A 17,124-nucleotide genomic window follows, 5' to 3' on the forward strand; every position below is an offset into this window, starting at 1 on the left:
ATTTCCTCCATTTTACTTTAATTTCACACTTTTTACATTGTGATTAACCAATCCGGGTATCCACACTCTCCCTCCCATTTATATCACACTAGGCATATGATTGAAGCACTGTTGCAATGTTATGTAAAAAACGTATTTCCCAGGAGCACCAAATTGTGCATGTTGTCACTATCATATTTACCTAGTTGTAGATGCCTTGGTGGATTAAAGAGTGTAATGAGGAATAGACATTTAGGAATGGATGCGAAGAGGAGACTGTATGAAGGAGTGATTGTGCCAACAGCACTGTATGGGGCAGAAACGTGGAACATAAGAGAAGAAGAGAGAAGGAGTTTGAATGTGTTTGAGATGAGGTGTCTGAGAAGTATGGTGGGGGTTACTAGGCTGGATAGAGTGAGAAATGAGGAGGTGAGGAGGAGAACAGGAGTGAAAAAGGAGCTGGGAGATAGGGTTGATGAAAGAATATAGGGATGGTTTGGACACATGGAAAGAATGAGTGAAGAAAGACTAGTAAAAGAGGTATGGAAGGCAGATGTGGAGGGAGTGAACATGAGGGGATGTCCTAGGATGAGGTGGATGGATGGGGTGAAGGGGGCTTTGGGGAAGAGGGGAATGTCTGTTGAGGAAGGAAGGGAGAGGACGGAAGACAGAGGTGAGTGGAGAATGGTTGTATATGGATGATGTGATTGCATGAGGAGAAATGGGAGGGGGGGTGGGGTAGTATGTGTGAGTAAATTTTGACGCAGCCCGAAGGGATTTCTCCCCGTCCTCTCCTTATATGCAAGGGGGGACGGAGAGGAGGGGTCGCCGATTAAATGAAGTGGCCTTGCTGTGGATGTGCTGTGTCTTGCGACACTGCTTCTGACCCAGGGCGGTGGGCAAGGTGCAGGGATGACCCGTCATCCAGGAGGTGCTCAGATGAGAGGGAGGGTGGGAGGGGTGTGGAGTGTATTAGGGATGAAATGGGTGGGAGTGTTTTTATGCCTTTCCCTTTTTGGCTACCTCCCTTGAAAGGGGGAAAAAAGCCTTGGTATATGTATGTATGTACCTAGGAGCTATGCATGTGGTGACCCATCTTTGTATCTTTCAGCATCAAGTTTTCTCTTAAAATCTTGAATAGTATTTGCACACACTGTTTCTTTGTCTAATTTGTTCCAGGTATCTATCATTCTGTGTGTGTGGTTTTTTTTTTTTTTTTTTTTTTTTTTCCTCCCAGATCTCTTCAGTAATTATCTTTTTTTAGTTTCTTCTCATGTCCTCTTGTTTTTCCATTGTCCCATTTCAATAAATCATTCTTATCTAAGATTTCCATTCCTTTCATTATTCTATAGATAGTAGGTCTCCTCTTTCCCTTCTTTGTTCCAGAGTTGGTAACTAATTTGGACAGTCTTTGTTCATATGTCATTTTGGAAAGAGTTGGTGCCGGTTTTGTTGTTAGTCTTTGTACATACATATACCAAGGCTTTTTCCCCCTTACAAGGGAGGTAGCCAAAAAGAAAAAGGCATAAAATCCATTCCCACCCATTCCATCCCTAAATACACTCCACTCCCCTCCACCCTCCCTCTTATCTTGGCACCTCCTGGGTCATCCCTGCACCTTGTCCACTGCCCTGGGTCAGAAGCAGTGTCGCAAGACACAGCACATCCATAGCAAGGCTGCTTCATTAAATCGGTAACCCCCCTCTCTGTCCCCCCCATGCAGAAAAGGAGAAGACAGGGAGAAATCCCTTCAGGCTGCATCAAATTTTTTCTCACACTACCTCACCCCCCATTCCACCTCATGCATCACAACATCATCCATATACAACTATTCTCCATTCACCCCTGTCTTCTGTCCTCTCCCATCCTTCCTCAACAGACATTCCCCTCTTCCCCAAAGCCCCCTTCACCCCATCCATCCATCTCATCCTAGGACGCCCCCTCATATTCACTCCCTCCACATCTGCCTTCCATACCTCTTTTACTAGTCTTTCTTCACTTATTCTTTCCATGTGTCCAAACCATCCTAATACTGTTTCATCAACCCCATCTCCCAACTCCCTTACCACCCCTGTTCTCCTCACCTCCTCATTTCTCACTATCCAGCCTAGTAACCCCCATCATACTTCTCAGACATCTCATCTCAAACACACTGAAACCCCTCTCTTCCTCTCTTATGTTCAATGTTTCTGCCTCATACAATGCTGTTGGCACAATCACTCCTTCATACAGTCTCCTCTTAGCCTCCATTCCCAAATATATATTCCTTATTACAGTTTTTAATCCACCAAGGCATTTACTCACTTCTCTCAATCTACATTCTACCTACGCCTTCACACCACCTTTTCCTGCCACATTTGCACCCAAGTATCTAAAACTATCCACTTCCTCCAGTCGCTCTCCCTTAATGCTCACTTCCAGTCTGCTGCCACTGTCACCCCTTGTACATATCATCACCTCACTTTTACCCACATGTATCTTCAACTTTCTTCTTTCACACACTCCTAAACTCTGTCACCAACTTCCTCAATCCCTCCTCTGATCCTGCTACAAGCGCAGTGTCATCTGCAAACAACAGGTGGCTCACCACCCACTTTTCTCCGTTTTCTTTAAATATCTCCAATCACTGTCCCACCACCCTTGCATTTACCTCTCGCACTACCCCATCCATGTATAAGTTGAACAGCCAGGGCGACATAACCCATCCTTGACGAAGTCCCACCTTTACCTTGAACCACTCACTCTCTCCATTTCTAATTCTGACACATGCTCTACTACTCTCGTAAAAACTCTTGACAGCTACTACAAGCTTTCCTCCTATCCCATATATCTGCAGAACCTCCCACAGTGCCCTCCTGTCTACCCTGTCATAAGCTTTTTCCAGATCCATAAAAGCCCAAAAACATCCTTGCCTTTTCCTATAGCTTTCTCATATATCTGTCTTACCACAAAAATCTGATCTAAACAACCTCTAACTGTCCTAAATCCACACTGTTCCTCACCAATTACTCCCTCTGTTCCTCTCCTAATCCTTTCAATCAAGATCCTCCCATATGACCTTCTTAACTACACTTATCAAGCTAATCCCTCTGAAACTACTACACTCACACTTGTCCCCTTTTCCCTTGTAAAGTGGAACTATACAGGCACTCCTCTAGTCCTCCGGCACTCTACCCTCTCTCCAGCAAACATTGAATAACCTCACCAGCCAGTCCACCATCACTGTACTTCCTTTTTTTTTTAGACATTCTGCATGGCATCCATCCAGACCAGGTGCCTTACCTGCTCTCATCATCTTAACAGCTGCTTTCACTTCATCCTTCTATATTTCTCCTCCATTCTCCTCACTCATCACGGTCATTTTCTTAGCACTTCCCACTGCAACTATCTTTCCCTCCCTATCCTCCTTCACATTTAGCAACTCCCTAAAATACTATGCCCATCTTCCCCTCACTGCCTTCTCTTCCATTATCATCACTCCATCTGCACCTTTTACCTTTTCTTCTCTACTTGATTCACCTCCTCTTCCTCTCTTAATTTCTTTCCAAAACATCTTTTTATTACTTTCAAAATTTTCTGTCATACTCTTACCCCATTTTACATCTGCTCTCCTCTTTATGTCCTTTACCTTTTGCTTTACTTCTCTTTTCTTTGTACCTCTCATATGACTCCCTCATCCTATTTTGTAACCAATCTGTGAAAGCTCGCTTCTTCTCTTCTACAACCTTCTTTGTTTCCTCATCCCACCATTCACTACCCTTCCTTCTATTTCCTCCTGTCCTTTTTGTTCCACACACCATCTTTACACACTGTGACTCCCTCCTTGAATCATCCCCATTCCTCCTCCACTCCTAGCTCTACTCTATCCTTCACTCCCTCCCACTCCTCCTTGAACTTCTTCTTGTACTCCTTTTCATTTAAAGAGTTCACTCCAAGCACCTCCCCACCTTTTGTCCTTTTTCTCTTTCCTCATCTATCCTCCCTTTCAACTTACCTTCCAAAAAATGATCTGATATTCCCCCACCCTCTCCCCTTAGCACATGTACATCCTTAACCTCTTCAGTATGGGCCTTAAATCTCGCGGGCAGCAGCCGATGCCAGCCGTACGACGTGTCATAATAATACTCGCATCATAAAATATAGTCACCGCTTATATCGATCGTTCTCTCTTTCACCCGTGAATTTTGATAACCATAGAAAATGTGATTACAGACAGTTTAGAGAGTATGTCATTACGGAGGGGCAACTACAATAAATATAATCAAGACGCCGATATGGCAGCCTCGCGTATCCACTTGCTCCTCATGACGCCTACGTATGTGGCACCGTATGGAAGGCGTTAACTCTTCTCATTATACTCCTATCTACCACTACATAGTCCATTAATATTCAACCACCCTGCCATCCACCAACCTCTCCTATGTGTACTTATGCTTGACTTTCTTCCAAAACACTGTATTTGCCATCATCAACTCTCTAGACACATCTCCACCATCAACTCTCCACTACGATTCTTTCCTGGAACTCCACATTTCCCAACCACTCTGTCAATTGGTTCATTTCCTACTCTAGCATTAAGGTCTCCCAGTACTACTACATTGACGTTCCTCCCTAATCCCTCTATGCACTCATTTAAATCTATCCAAAAAGCCTCCCTTTCCTCTACACTCTTCTCACTACCAGGCTCATATGCACTTACAAAAACCCACATCTCCTTTCCCAATTTCACCTTCATCCACATTATTCTCAAGGAAACCACCTTCCACCCCACTACACGTTTATCTTTCTCTTCACTTACTAGTATAGCCACCCCTTCTCTCCCTTGCCCTCTCTTCACTCCTGATAACCTCCCAATTACACTCCTAAATTCACACTCGCCCTTCCCTCTCAACTTAGATTCACTCAAAGCCAACACATCCATCTTTCTTCTCACAAACATACTACCTATCTCTTCCCTTTTACTTTCATCTATACCACATCCATGCACATTAAAAGACCCAAACCTTAGGGTGCTGGTTGGAAAACTCCTAAACCCTCTTATGCCTTTACTTTTTTTAGGAATGTCCCCTTTGGGGCTACAGGGAGAAGGATGCCTGGTCCCAATCCCCGTCCCTTTTTTCTCACCTTACGATCCAAGTGGAAATACTTGGTGGCAGTATTCTTTTCTAATTTCTTTATATTCTTTTTGGTACAGGGTGTCCATAGTGTTGGTATGTACTAAGTTTTGGTCTTATTAGTGTAGTTTAAAAAAATTCATCATTTCCTCATCCAATTAGACAAATGCCACTTTTATTGACATCAATAAATAGTAGGTTTCTCTGACTATTTTATTACTATGTTTGTCCGGTGTCATGTCTTTGCTGAGCATCACTCTAAGGTCTTTTTCCGAGTTTACTTTTTTTACCTCTTCTGCACCAATTTTATAATCTCTCGATATTCTGTTTTTACTTTTTCCAAATTCCATTATACTACATTTTTTATATTGAATTTCACTTCCCACTTTTGAGTCCAAATCTTGTCCAAGTCTTGTTGTAATGAGTTGCAGTCCTCCTCCGTTCTTACTTTCTTTAGTATTTTTGTGTCGTCTGCAAAGAAATTCATACAACACTCTACTCCTTTTTTCATGTCATTTATGTATATGGCAAACATGATTTGGGCCAGTACTGATCCCTGCATTACACCACTTATCATTTCTTCCCAGTTTGAGAATTTATCTCTAATTACTATTCTCATTTTCCTCCCAGTCAGGAAGTCTTTCATCCATTCCAATAATTTTCCTCTGATCCCACCTATTGACTCTATATTCCTTATTAGTTTCTTGTGTGGTACCTTATCAAATGCCTTATGTAGGTCCAGAAAGGCACAGTCTGCCCAACTATCTCTCTTATATTATATCTATCAATCTCAAGTAGAAGCAGATCAGATAGGAGTGTAAATTCAGAAAGTTGTCCATCCACCCCAAAGGCAGTATACATCCTCTCTTCAGGCTTCAGAGGTATCTGGTGATAGGCTGACTTGAGGTCAATAGAGCTAAAGTAGCTATATTTTGAAATTTTCTCTACCATCTCAGATATTGTTGGCATGGGGTAGGCATTCAGATTTATGAAACAATTGATTGTTTGGGAGTAATCCATGGCCAATCTCCTTTTGTTTCCACTCTTCACAACCACAACGTGGGCTCGCCAGGGGCTTTGGCTAGGAACAGTCACCCCTTTCTGTAGGAGACGCTCTGCCTCATCTTTGATGAATTTACAATTTTCATTGTAGCAATGTGATCTGATTTGTATAGGTCAACACTCGGATAGCAAATTCCCAAACACAGTTGGAGGATTGACTACGGCAACTGCTAAACTGCATAGATCCAAAATCGTGGCCCAGCAGAACAGGCGAACCCAAGTCATCCATGACATACAGCTGTACATTCTCGTACTTGTCGTTTACAGTTAGACTGACCCAAGAGCGTCCACATATCTCAGTAGTCTGTAGAGCAGAGGCCAGGGAAACTGTTCCAGAAGCAGGCAGCACTCTCAGGCCAGCTGACTGCACAACTTCAGGTCAAATAAAGTTCTGTGAACTCCCAGTGTCAATCAGCACTTCCACTGACACCTTGTTATCTAGAAGAATCTTTGCAACTACTTGAGAGATGTTCCTAAGTTTTGTAGTCACTAATACAATAATGGGTGTGGACGACATTTTCAGCTTACTACTTCATTGTCCAGGCTTTGATGATGACTGACATACCCAAGTGAAGTGTCCCATCCTCCCACACTTGGTGCACTCTGCATCCCTTGCCTTGCACAATCTCCTAGGGTGAAAAGCCCCTCCACAGAAGAAACATTTCTTAGCATGTGATTGTGTTGCATTCAAGGTTGGATTTTCATCCTGTTGGCATCAATGACATCCTTAACATGCCCTTGAAACCTGGCACAGGCCTTCTTCATGACCTCCTCAGAGAGATTGGCAAAGATAACCTTGATCCAACTGATCAGATCATCTTTACTCTTGCATGGGGTGCAGTTTCTTGTTCAACTGCACCCCATACAATAGTCCATAGGGTAGGTCAGGTGAGTTAGAGGGCCACACATCAGGGGCAACAGTGTCAAAGAAATTGTCAGAGCCATTTCTAAGATTTTCTAGAGGTGTGGCATGGTGCCAAGTCCTGTTGCCACACATAGGGTCTACCAGCAGCTATTTCCTCAATCCACAGCTTCACATGGGTTTGTAAGATGTCAATGTACACTTCAGTGCTCACCCTGAGCCCCTGGGAAAAGAAGAATGGGGGCATGACTTGGCCCTTGCTGCAGACTACCCCAAACACCATGATAGTTGCAGAAACTTGGTTTTCGTGACTTGACACATCCTTGGGACAGACAGTCAACCACCTGTTAGTTTGAGAGTTGTGGGTCTGGTCCTGGCAGAAGTTCTTCTCATCTGAAAAGAACTAGAGGGTGCTTCAGTTTGTTGAGCATCTTGTTCTTCTTGAAGAGGTTCTCCTGCAACTTTGCGGAGAGTGGTTAACCCTTACACATCTTGTATGACTTGTATCATCTTCATGCAAACACTTCCTTATGGTGCCCTCAGACACATGCAGCTCTGGTAATGGACCTCATGGACCGGCTGGGGTCTTCATCAACCATGGCTTGCAATTGAGTGACAAATTCAGCATCCCTAATGGTGTCTGATCATTGAGAATGATGTTTCCTCTCAGCAATACCTTCATAATGGTAGTCAGAAGAAATCAACTCCCTCCTGATGGTCCTGACAAACTGTTCGGTCACTTTTAGCAGTTCTGAGATCTTGCTGCTATTGTGTCCAGCAGAAATTAACATAAGTACCACTTGCCTTTTCCATAGATGAGGAAATGTAAAACTCTCCATGGATGCAAGGTGTTGTTGGGACAGTCTCGACATATACTGATCAGTTACTTTTGTTTTGAGTGGTGTGGTTGCCCATGTCTTTCCACACCATGTCCCTGAAACAATGAAACAGTTACCATACACACCCTGTAGATACTGGGACTGATTAATCTTTATTAATCAATTATTGCATTGATTTTTACTAAGAAGACCCACAGCCTCACAGTGGCTGGCAATGGTACTCAGAACCTCCCATAGATCTCTCTATGAAGAAACTTCACTGTTGTGGTAGGAGGGGACCAGTTGCCAGATGATAGTTCACCATTTGTGAAAAAGTGTATGAAATACAGTTGAATTTTATTTTATCTTGGGCGCAGTCCGGAAAATGAGTGTCAGCCCTTTAGGGGTGCACCTGTTGATGGAGGTAAGGGGGTTAACAGGTTTTGAAAAGGGTCAGCTTTGTTGTCTATCTTGTTGGAGTGCCACATGCAGGTACCTGTCATTGGTCTCAACTGATTCATTTCATATTAATGCTGTTATTGTGTTTTTTTATTCACTTATTTTAATTACTGGAAAAGAGGGGGATGTCCATTGAGGAAGTAAGGGAGAAGACAGAAGATAGGAGTGAGTGGAGAATGGTTGTGTATGGGTAATGCTGTGATGCATGGAAGGGGTGGATGGGGGATGGGGGGTTAGGGACTGGGTATCTGTGAATGCTATTTTGATGCAGCTTGGAGGATTTCTCTATGTCTTCTCTTTTTCTGCATGAGGGAACAGAGAGGGAGGGGGGTCATCGATTAAATGAAGCAGCCTTGCTGTGGATGTGCTGCATCTTGCTGCAGTGCTTCTGACCCAGGGCAATGGGTGAAATGCAGGAACCAAGAAAAAAAAAAGGAAGGGTGGTGAATGGTAGTGGAATGGGTGGGGATGAAGTGGGTGGGAATGGAATTATGCATTTTGACTTTGACTTCCTCCCTTGTAAAGGGGAAAAAGCCCTTGTTATACACATGTATTATTATCATTATTTATTTTCCCCCCCTTTTTTTCAGGAGGTAAAGGTGGCATTGTGCTACTTGGTGACAGTCAAGCTGAAATAACGGGATGTACAATCAAACTGTGCAAGTGTGGATTCGATGCAAGGGGCAAGAGTCAAGCAAAGCTTTCACAAACAAACATCTTGAGCTGTTCAAGTGCCCTTACTGTGGAAGAATACACTCAGATAAAATTAGAGTTGTGTAGTTTCTCTGTAAACTCTAAACATGCAATATGTTTCATGCAGAATCAAGATGCAGATACCTCTAATTTCAGTACCATTCCAGATCAAGAGCTTCTCAAATGGTATGGGATATTTTTGTTTATAGTGTGGATTTGTGTGTGTGTTAATAATGATATTTTGGAAGGGGTGGTTAGTTTTGATAAACTGTGTTTCTTTTATTTATCTGTATACTAAGAATTTCTTCCCCCTTATAAGGGAGGTAGCCAAGTGAAAGGCATGCACCCTCTCCCACTCACTCCACTCCTGTCCACTACCCTTGTTTCCTTCTTATCTTAGCTCCTTGTGGAGCATTACTTCTGACCCACTACCTGGGTCAGAAGTAATGCAGCAAGACACAGCAAGGCTGCTTCACTTACACAGCAACCCCCCCCCCATCCCCTCATGTGGAAATTAGAGAAGAGGGAGAAATACCCCTTTGTGCTACATCAAAATATCATCCACACACAACCACTCTCCACTCCCCCCAAATGTTTCATTCATACTGCAGTTAAAACAAAATATATTTGTCTATATACCAAAAAGCTTCTTCTCCCTTATAAAGGAGGTCGCCAGCAAGTCATACATCCACCCACCCATCAAAAACCAATTTGTTTTCCTTCTTATCTTAGTTCCTCATGAAACTGCCCCTTGCCTGCTGCCTAGGTCAGAACCAGTGCAGCAAGACACAACACCTCCATAGCAGGGCCTGATAACTGAAGCTGGTTTACCCTCACTGCTTCATTTATATATTGACCCTCCCTCTTTATCCTTTCACAAATGAATAGAGGAGACAAGGAGAAATATATTTGGGCTGCATCAATTTATCATCCATTCACATCCATGCTCCACTCGCATCTATCTCTTACTGTCACCCTTTTTTGCTGAATGGACTTTCCCTTTTTACCCAGGGCTCCCTTCACCATACATCTCATTCTCAGTCTTCCCCTCAAGTTCACTCCATCCACATCTGCCTTCCACACTCTTTTTGCCAGTCATTCTCCATACATTCTTTCCATATGCCCAAACCATTCCAGTATTCATGATCAACTCTATCTGCCAGCTCCCTTTTTCCCCCGCTCTCTGTCTCACTTCCTCGTTTCTCACTCCATCCATCCTCATAATCCCCACCATACTTCTGAAGCACTTCACCTCAAACACATTTAAATGTCTTCTTTCTACCTCCTTTACATTCCAAGTCTCTGCCTTGTACTAATCAGTTTCTTCTTCTTGTTCTTCTTTTTCAAATATGGAATTAAGTGTCACTTGTGTTTTTATTCAACAGTCTACTGAAGGAGTGTGAAGATGTCAAGTTTGATGGAAATGCTGTCAATGTTGCTTTTGTCATCGCAGACAGCCAATCTGACAACTCTGCAGATTCACAAGACTGAATCTATCTTCTTCAAACAACTAAAGGACTTGTAGGACCTTCACATAAAAGAAAATAAGCTGTGACTCTTTATACCAGTATATATTTTATAATCTATGAACAGTTTTTCATAATTAAAGCTTTAATCCCTCCTATGATTATGAGAATAGTTGTTTATGGATGATGCTGTGGTTCATGGAAAGGAGTGGGTGGGGGGTTTGGGGGTTAGGGAGTATGTGTGAATATTCTGATGCAGCCCAAATGAAGTGGCCTTGCTCTGGATGTGCTGTGTCTTGTTGCATTCTTTCTAACCTATGGCAATGGACAAGATGCAGGGATGACCCATCATTCTTGAGGACCCAAGAAAAGATGGTGGGAGGGGTGGTGAATGGGAGTAGAGTATGTGGGATTTTGGCTACCTCCCTTGCAAGGGTGAAAAAGCCCTTGGTGTGTGTGTGTATTTACCTAGTTGTATTATACAGGAAAGGAACCATGCTCATGGTGACCTGTCTTTGTATCTTTCAGCACCAAGTTTTTTCTCAAGATCTTGAATAGTGTTTGCACACACTGTTTCTTCATCTAAATTATTCCAGGTATCCAGGACTCTGTGTGGGAAGCTTTTTTTTTCCAGATCTCTTCTATAGTTATCTTTTTTTAGTTTCTTTTCATGTCCTCTTTTTTTTTTTTATTGTCCCATTTTAGTAAATCCTATTTAGGATTTCCATTCCTTTCATGATTCTATAAATAGTCAACAGATCTCCTCTTTCTCTTTGTTCCAGAGTTGGAAATTCCAATTTGGACAATCCTTGTTTGTATGTTAATTTGGAGAGAGTTGGTGCCAACTTTGTTGTTGCTCTTTGTATTTTTTCTACATACATGCATATACCCTTACACGGGAGGTAGCCAAAAAGAAAAAGGCATAGAAATCACTCCCACCCATTTCATTTCCCATATGTTCCACTCCCCTCCACCCTCCTCCCTCCCTCCTATCTTGGCACCTCCTGGATGACGGGTCATCCCTGCATCCTGTCTACTGCCCTGGGTCAGAAGCAGTGTCGCAAGACACAGCACATCCACAGCAAGGCCACTTCATAAATTTGGCGACCCACCCTCTCCGTCCCCTCATACAGAAAAGGAGAAGACGGGGAGAAATCCCTTGGGGCTGCGTCAAATTTTTTTCATACATACTTCTTCACCCCCCATCCCCCACCCACTCCCCCTCATGCATCACAGCCTCATCTATACACAACCCTTCTCCATTCACCCCTATCTTCTGTCCTCTCCCATCCTTCCTCCACAGACATTCCTCTCTTTTGTAAAGCCCCTTTCACCCCATCCATCCATCTCATCCTAGGACGCCCCCTCATTTCACTCCTTCCACCTCCGCCTTCCACACTTCTTTTACTAATCTTTCTTCACTCATTCTTTCCATGTGTCCAAACCATCCTAATACCCTTTCATCAACCCTATCTCCCAGCTCCCTTTCCACCCCTGTTCTCCTCCTCACCTCCTCATTTCTCACTCTATCTAGCCTAGTAACCCCTATCATACTTCTCAGACATTTCATCTCAAACACATTCAAACTCCTTCTCTCTTCCTCTTTCATGTTCCATGTTTCTAATTTCTTTATATTCTTTTTTAGTACTGGGTGTCCATAGTGTTCCTGCATACTCCAGTTTTGGTCTTATTAGGGTAACTAATATTTTTTTAATAATTTCCTCATGCAAGTAGTCAAATGCCACTTTCAATGACCTTAATAGGTTGAAGGTTTCTCCGACTATTTTATTGATATGTTTATCTGGTGTCATGTCCTTGCTGATTATTACTCTAAGTTCACTTTTTTGACTTCTTCACCAATTTTATAATTTCTTGATATTTATTTTTTACTTTTTCCAGACTCCATTATACTACATTTCTTGATATTGAAGTTCACTTCCCGTATTTTGGTCCATTTCCAAATTTTGTCCAGGTGTAACTGTAATGATTCACAATCCTCCTCTTTTCTTACATTCTTTAGTATTTTTGTGTAATCTGTGAAAAAATTCATATAGCACTCTATTCCTTAATCCATGTCATTTATATATGTGGCAAACACAATTGGAGCCAGTACCGAACCTTGCAGTACACCACTTATATTTCTTCCCAATTCGAGTGTTTGTCTCTAATTACTACCCTCATTTTTCTCCCAGTCAGGAGATCTTCCATCCATTCCAATAATTTTTCTCTGATGCCACCTATTGATTCTATTTTTCTCATTAGTTTCTTGTGTGGTCTGTTTCCTCACAGTTAGGTGAGTTTTCTATTGTGAATACTGATTTGAAATGGTTGTTCATAATTTCAGCCATTTCCAGTTCTTCTGTATATTCATGTTTACCTTGGCGCAGTTTTTCTATTTCTTGTTTGTTCTTCAGTTTGCCATTTACATACCTGTAAAATAGTTTGGGTTCTTCCATGCATTTTTCTATTATTATTATTATTATTATTTTTTTTTTTATAGTTTCTCTTTTTATCTCTGCATATTTTTACATACTCATTTCTTAGTTTGATGTACATTTGCCATTTGCTTGTTTTCTTGTCTCTACCATTTCTTCCAAGCCTTGTCTCTTTTTTATCCTTTGCATCTACACCTTGTGTTGTACCAGCTTTTTATTCCATTTTTTTTGTGGTACATATATATTTACTCCCTCATTGTAAATTTCTTTTAGTATGTTCCATTTCTCTTCCATCCCTGTTTCTTCATTTAGGAATTTTTCCCAGTTTGCATTGCGAAAGAATTTTTTTGAGTTTCTCAAAATTTGTTTTGTTGTACATAAGTCTTCCTATTGTATGTTTATAATTTCTGCTTTGATCCATTTGCTCATTTAACTCAAATTCTATTAGTACATGGTCACTCTTTCCTATCGGAGTTTTGTAATAAATTTTATCGACAATTTCAGGCTCTGTTGTAAGTATTAAATCCAGCTTTGATGGTTCTTCACTACCTCTGTATCTGGTATTTTCCTTTATCCACTAAGTCATTGTGTATTCAGTGGTCATGTCGAGCAGGACGTTGCCCCAGAGTTCCTCTCCACCCTTCACTGTCATTTCCTCCCAACATATTTCTTTTGAATTAAAGTCACCCATAATTACTGTATTTCTTCTGTCCTTCAGTATATTAGTTGATTTGTATTTTGTATCTTCTAATATTTTGGAATGATCACTTTCTGTCCAGGACTGTGTTTTGGGGGGCACATACACCACTACAAATTTTCTGCTCTTTATATGTTTGCTTTAAACTTGTATCATAATTGATTCTACATTATTTTTCCTTCAGTTATTTTTTGTTACTTTTAAATCTTTATTAGTCAAAGTTAATACTCCGCCACCCTGTTTATCCTTTCTGTTCTTTGTCCAGCAGTTGTATAAACCTTGTCCCACAGTGTTGGGTGGTGGAGTACATTTTAATTTAGTTTCCACTATTCCCATTATGTCTGGTTTTTCTAAGGCCAGGTAATCATTTAATTTATTCATTCCTGAAGTTATTCTGTCTATATTGGTATAAGCTATTTTTAATTTCCTTTCTCATCTTTTTCTGTCTTTTTTGTTTCCTTTTTCCTTTTACCATATTCTCAGCCTCAGGTCCACTCTCCATTTTTTTTTTTTTTTTTTTTTTGTTTCTTCTTCACTTTTTAACCTTTCATTTTCTGCCTTTAATTGATTTAATTCCTTTTTTAAGTCATCTATCTCCCTATCATCCTTCCTGATTGGTTTTCCTTAGCATAGATACTTCTTTGTACATTGTTTTGTACTCCCATTTGAGTTCTATTAAATCATCCAAAATGTCATTAATATTTCTATTTCTCATATTTCTATACCTAGGTTCTCTATCCATTTCTAATCCTGTATGCATAATATTTCCTTCCCTTGATTAAATGAAGTGGCCTTGCCGTGGATGTGCTGTGTCTTACCCAGAGCAGTGGGCAAGATGCAGGGATGATCCATTATCCAGGAGGAGCCAAGAAAAGAGGGAGAGTGGGGTGGTGAATGGGAGTGGAATATGTGGAGATGAAATGGATGGGAAAAAGTTCTTGGTGTATGTGTGTGTATATTTGTATGTATGATTATGGATACATTATATTGTTTTGCAGTTTCTTAATATATCTATGGTTTTGTGTTCACAGCTTATGTGCTGTACATGCAATTCCTTTTATTAGAATGTTACCATGCTTTATGTGTAGGGAAAGAAAATATTTACTTTGATGTGCTGTCAAAAACAAAGATAAATGCATGCATAAACCAATCTGATGATTTTCAAAAACTGAATTATGCTGCAAACTATGCATTAAGATGTCTTGCTGCATTGCTTTTGACCCAGCCAGTGGACATGAGACAGGGATGACCCTTCATCCATAAGGAGCTAAGATGAGAGGGAAACAATGAGAGTGGGTGCATGGCTTGGCTGGCTACCTCTCTTAAAAGGGAGAAGAGCCCTGGGTATATAGATAGATGAATTATGCCAGGTATCAGGCCCTGCTGTAGAAGCACTGTCTCTTGCTGCTTTGACTTTGACCAAAGTGGTGTAGAGGAGGATAAGGATGATTGTTACATACAGTATACACATACCAAAAATCCCTTTCCTCATATGAATGGAGTGGCTGGGTTAAAGGATTACAAAGGCAGAGCATGCTGACAGGAGACCTTTTGGTCCATATCCAGGTTGGATGCACAAAAAAATAATAATGATAAATAAATGAATAAATAATATAATAATGTAAATAAAATACATAAATGCATAGGTATAGTTAAATAATAAACAAATAGGTAAATAGTAAATAATAATGAATTGACGTAAATAATGATAAAAGAGAATCAAGCAAATAATAATAAACAAAACAGACAAATGATAACAAAACAAATAAACAAATAATATGAAATAAATGATAGTCATTAGAGCATCTTGCTTAGGTGTTTATCTAAATGATTCTTAAAGCTTTGAACTGAACTACATTGCACTGCCTCTGCAGGAAGTTTATTCCATTCATAAACTACATGGTTGGCAAAGTTGTTTCTACCCACTTCCAAATTAAATCTATTTCTGGACAGTTTGAGACCATTGTTTCTTGTCTGATTCTCATTCAGGGTGAAATTTTTGTCACTTTTGATGTCAATTCCCTTTAGAATCTTAAAGACCTGTATCATGTCACCTTTTAGTTTACGTTTTTTTAGGGAAAACAGATTCATACACCTGCCCTTTAACCATCAAACCCATTTGTTGTCACTTCTATTTTAGCTCCTTGTGGATGAAAGGTCATCCCTGTCCCTTACCCACTGCTAAGGTTAGAAGCACTGCAGCTAGGGACAGCACCTCAATAGGAGTACCCTACAGCTGAAGCTGGTTTACTCCCACCACTTAATTACATAGAAGTGAAATACAGTCATTGTGGTTAGCATACATATGATAAATTGAGTTGGATTCAGATACGTGAGTTTACCATTTCTTTGTGATGGCCCTTATATTTTTCCCATTAATGGCTGGTTTCATGGACCAAAAAGTTTTTTGTACTTCCACTGGGATCAATGATGGTTACTTGCTTGTGGTGGTCCTACATCAACCCCCTCACCTCCATCAGAAGTGCAGCTCTGAGGAGCTGACACTCAGTCTCGGGACTGGACCCAAGATGTCTTTCAATTTCAACTGTATTTCTTACATTTTTTCAAGCATGAAAAGCTGACACCCAGTGACTGCTCCCCTCCCCCTAACTACTGTCAGTTTGAAATAGAAACAGTTCCACACTAATAAAACACAGATAGCAATCCAATAATCTAATAAAACACAGATAGCAATCCAATCCCCAGAGGGGTCTGTGGGAAGGCCTAGAGCTGTTGGCTGGCACTGTGGAGTTTCCACCTAGTGAAGCTTGATGTAACAAATAATTGTATTTTATTATAAATTCATGGAGTACTCATATATTTGTAAGAAAAGGAATTGCACTATATGTGTGTGTATATATATATATGTATATATATATTATTATCATTATTTTCTTTCCTTTCTTTTTTTTAACGATCTTTATAAGGAGTATATAGTTATTCTTATAAAAAAAAATTCTATGCAAATATATAATAGACTATCATGATGCTTGTATGCTTAGGGTATTAACCTAGTCAAATGTGTTCATGCACTTTTTTCAATTCACTGCATGTTCATCACTTTTATTGATGGTTATACTGTATCTTGTGTTGATTAAAGCCAAAATATTGTAATCACACTCAATGTTTCATAATATACAGTTCACCCATCAACTGCAATAAGCAAAATTTCTGTATCCTTTCACTTTCCTCTATCTTGCTTGAGCAGTGCTTATCAAACACACTATAAAGCTTCCAATACATTTGAGAATGCTTGCCCCATTTACAGACTGCTCAGCACTGACACCATACAGACATGAATATAACATATCTAAGGTAGAAGACCTCTACCAGGAACCCAAAGAGACTTTCTGCTTCTGGTGTAACTCCATTTTTCATCAAAAATTTTAGGTTGCCTCTCTATTAAGTATATGTCACAGCTGCCATCACTATCCCAAGGATAACCCAAATATAGAAATAACAATGAACCCTCAAGGTTGGATTTGATATTCACATTAGAACCCAAAATTGTGGATAAAATCTAATACAAGACACCAATT

At 40.6% G+C, this 17,124-nt stretch overlaps 1 protein-coding gene across 1 annotated transcript in view; it reads left to right on the plus strand.

Annotated features, from left to right (window-relative positions):
- nesd (SHC binding and spindle associated nessun dorma) overlaps positions 1–16,743 on the plus strand; it is a 140,081-nt gene extending 123,338 nt beyond the window's left edge. The window contains exons 10-11 of the mRNA XM_076189292.1: positions 8,885–9,173; positions 10,373–16,743. Of these exons, the coding sequence (XP_076045407.1) occupies positions 8,885–9,173; positions 10,373–10,478 (395 nt within the window). The 3' untranslated portion in view covers positions 10,479–16,743. The remainder of the gene's footprint in view (positions 1–8,884; positions 9,174–10,372) is intronic.
- The last annotated feature ends 381 nt before the right edge of the window (positions 16,744–17,124 follow it).

Source organism: Oratosquilla oratoria, chromosome 8 (genome assembly GCF_046742065.1).
Source record: "Oratosquilla oratoria isolate Oo_2021 chromosome 8, ASM4674206v1, whole genome shotgun sequence".
Lineage (NCBI taxonomy): Eukaryota > Metazoa > Arthropoda > Malacostraca > Stomatopoda > Squillidae > Oratosquilla > Oratosquilla oratoria.